General features: G+C 52.3%; 1 protein-coding gene across 1 annotated transcript in view; it reads left to right on the top strand.

Moving 5' to 3' along the window:
* LOC119417978 (T-lymphoma invasion and metastasis-inducing protein 2-like) overlaps positions 1–1566 on the top strand; it is a 24165-nt gene that overhangs the window by 992 nt on the left and 21607 nt on the right. Inside the window, exons 2-4 of the mRNA XM_037685224.1 lie at positions 1–140; positions 308–710; positions 1093–1271. Coding sequence (XP_037541152.1) covers positions 1–140; positions 308–710; positions 1093–1271 — 722 coding nt within the window. The remainder of the gene's footprint in view (positions 141–307; positions 711–1092; positions 1272–1566) is intronic.

Here is a 1566-nt window from a genome sequence, read left to right as displayed (position 1 = left end):
CCTCCACGCTGCCTTGTCGTAAAGCCGAAGTTGGAAGCTCCGCCTCCTGCGGGAACAACAGGAAAGACTTCCTAAAGAGCCGGATCAGACAGCTGAGCGACTGGACAGGAAGTCTGAGCCGAAAAAAGAGGAAACTTCAGGTGAGAACGCACCTTTTCAAAACAAAACACAAAAATAAAAATAATATTTAAGTTCCACTTTATTTTGAAGGACTTTATTTATGATTTATCAAACGTTTAGAAACGGCTCTCTGGGTTCAAAACGGGTTCAGAACTTTTTATTAACCGTTTGTCTGATTTCTCTGCAGGAGCCGAATGGCAGCGACGGTTCTGACGTCTTCATTAATGGACTGACCGGCTCCGTTCTGTGGTCCTGCAACCCTCTGCACCACCAGAACCAGAACCAGGTCCCTCTGAGTCCCGGCCGCAAAACTCAGAACGTCTATCAGAACTTCATGCAGGAGCTGCAGACGGGCTGCAGCAGCGTGGACCACCGGACCGAGCCGTCGGAGGGGGAGGAAGAGGAGGAAGAGATGGATGAAGAGGAGGGAGGAAGAGGAGGAGGAGGGGCGGTTCTGTTGGGGGAGGAGCAGGGTGTGGTCCGGCGGGCCGGGTGGCTCTCCTTTAAAGCTCTCCTCACCGTCAGCAAGGACAGGAAGTTGGAGCTGGTTTCTCGCCGCAGGTGGAGGCGGTTCTGGGTCACACTGAAGGGTGAGCCTCCGACCGGTCCGAAGTTCTGACTCTGAGCATCATCTTTGTTTAAACCAACCCGGTTCTGACCCGCTTGGTGTGTAAGATGACATCATTACCTGAGGTTTTAGGAGAACAGTATCAAGGTTCTCCAGTCCAAAGAGCTCGTTTCTTCACAGCTGATTCAGGAGATCCAAACCTGTTTAATAAAATCTGTGCAGTGGTTCTGGAGATATTTTACTAACACACTCAGAGGCAGTTGCATGAGTTTCTTTGGACCTGCAGGTGAAACTGAATCTAGACTTGTGTTGGATTTGTTGCGCTCCACACCGAGATCTTCTGAATCGACCTGTGATGAACTCACCTGCTGAGTTTCACGACTGAAGCCGTGCTTTCCTTCCAGGCTGCACGCTGCTGTTCTACGAGGCGTTCGGGCGAAGCGACGGGGGTGGGGAATTGGAGTTTTCTCCTCATTATGCTCTTCTGGCTGAGGACAGCATCGTCCAGGCCGTCCCCGAACACCCGAGGAGGGAACACGTCTTCTGTCTGAGCAACTCGTACGGAGACGTTTACCTGCTGCAGGTGAGAGAGAGTTCTGGATGTCCCTGAACACACCACACTGTGACATGTCCCTGAACACACCACACTGTGACATGTCCCTGAACGCACCACACTGTGACATATCCCTGATTGCACCACTCTGTGACATGTCCCTGAACACACCACACTGTGACATGTCCCTGAACGCACCACGCTGTGACATGTCCCTGAACGCACCACGCTGTGACATGTCCCTGAACGCACCACGCTGTGACATATCCCTGATTGCACCACGCTGTGACATGTCCGTGAACACACCACGCTGTGACATGTCCCT

This window comes from Nematolebias whitei, chromosome 12, assembly GCF_014905685.2.
Source record: "Nematolebias whitei isolate Nwh7 chromosome 12, NemWhi1, whole genome shotgun sequence".
Lineage (NCBI taxonomy): Eukaryota > Metazoa > Chordata > Actinopteri > Cyprinodontiformes > Rivulidae > Nematolebias > Nematolebias whitei.
Note: the sequence above shows the minus strand (reverse complement) of the source record. Positions and strands in the feature narration are given on the sequence as shown.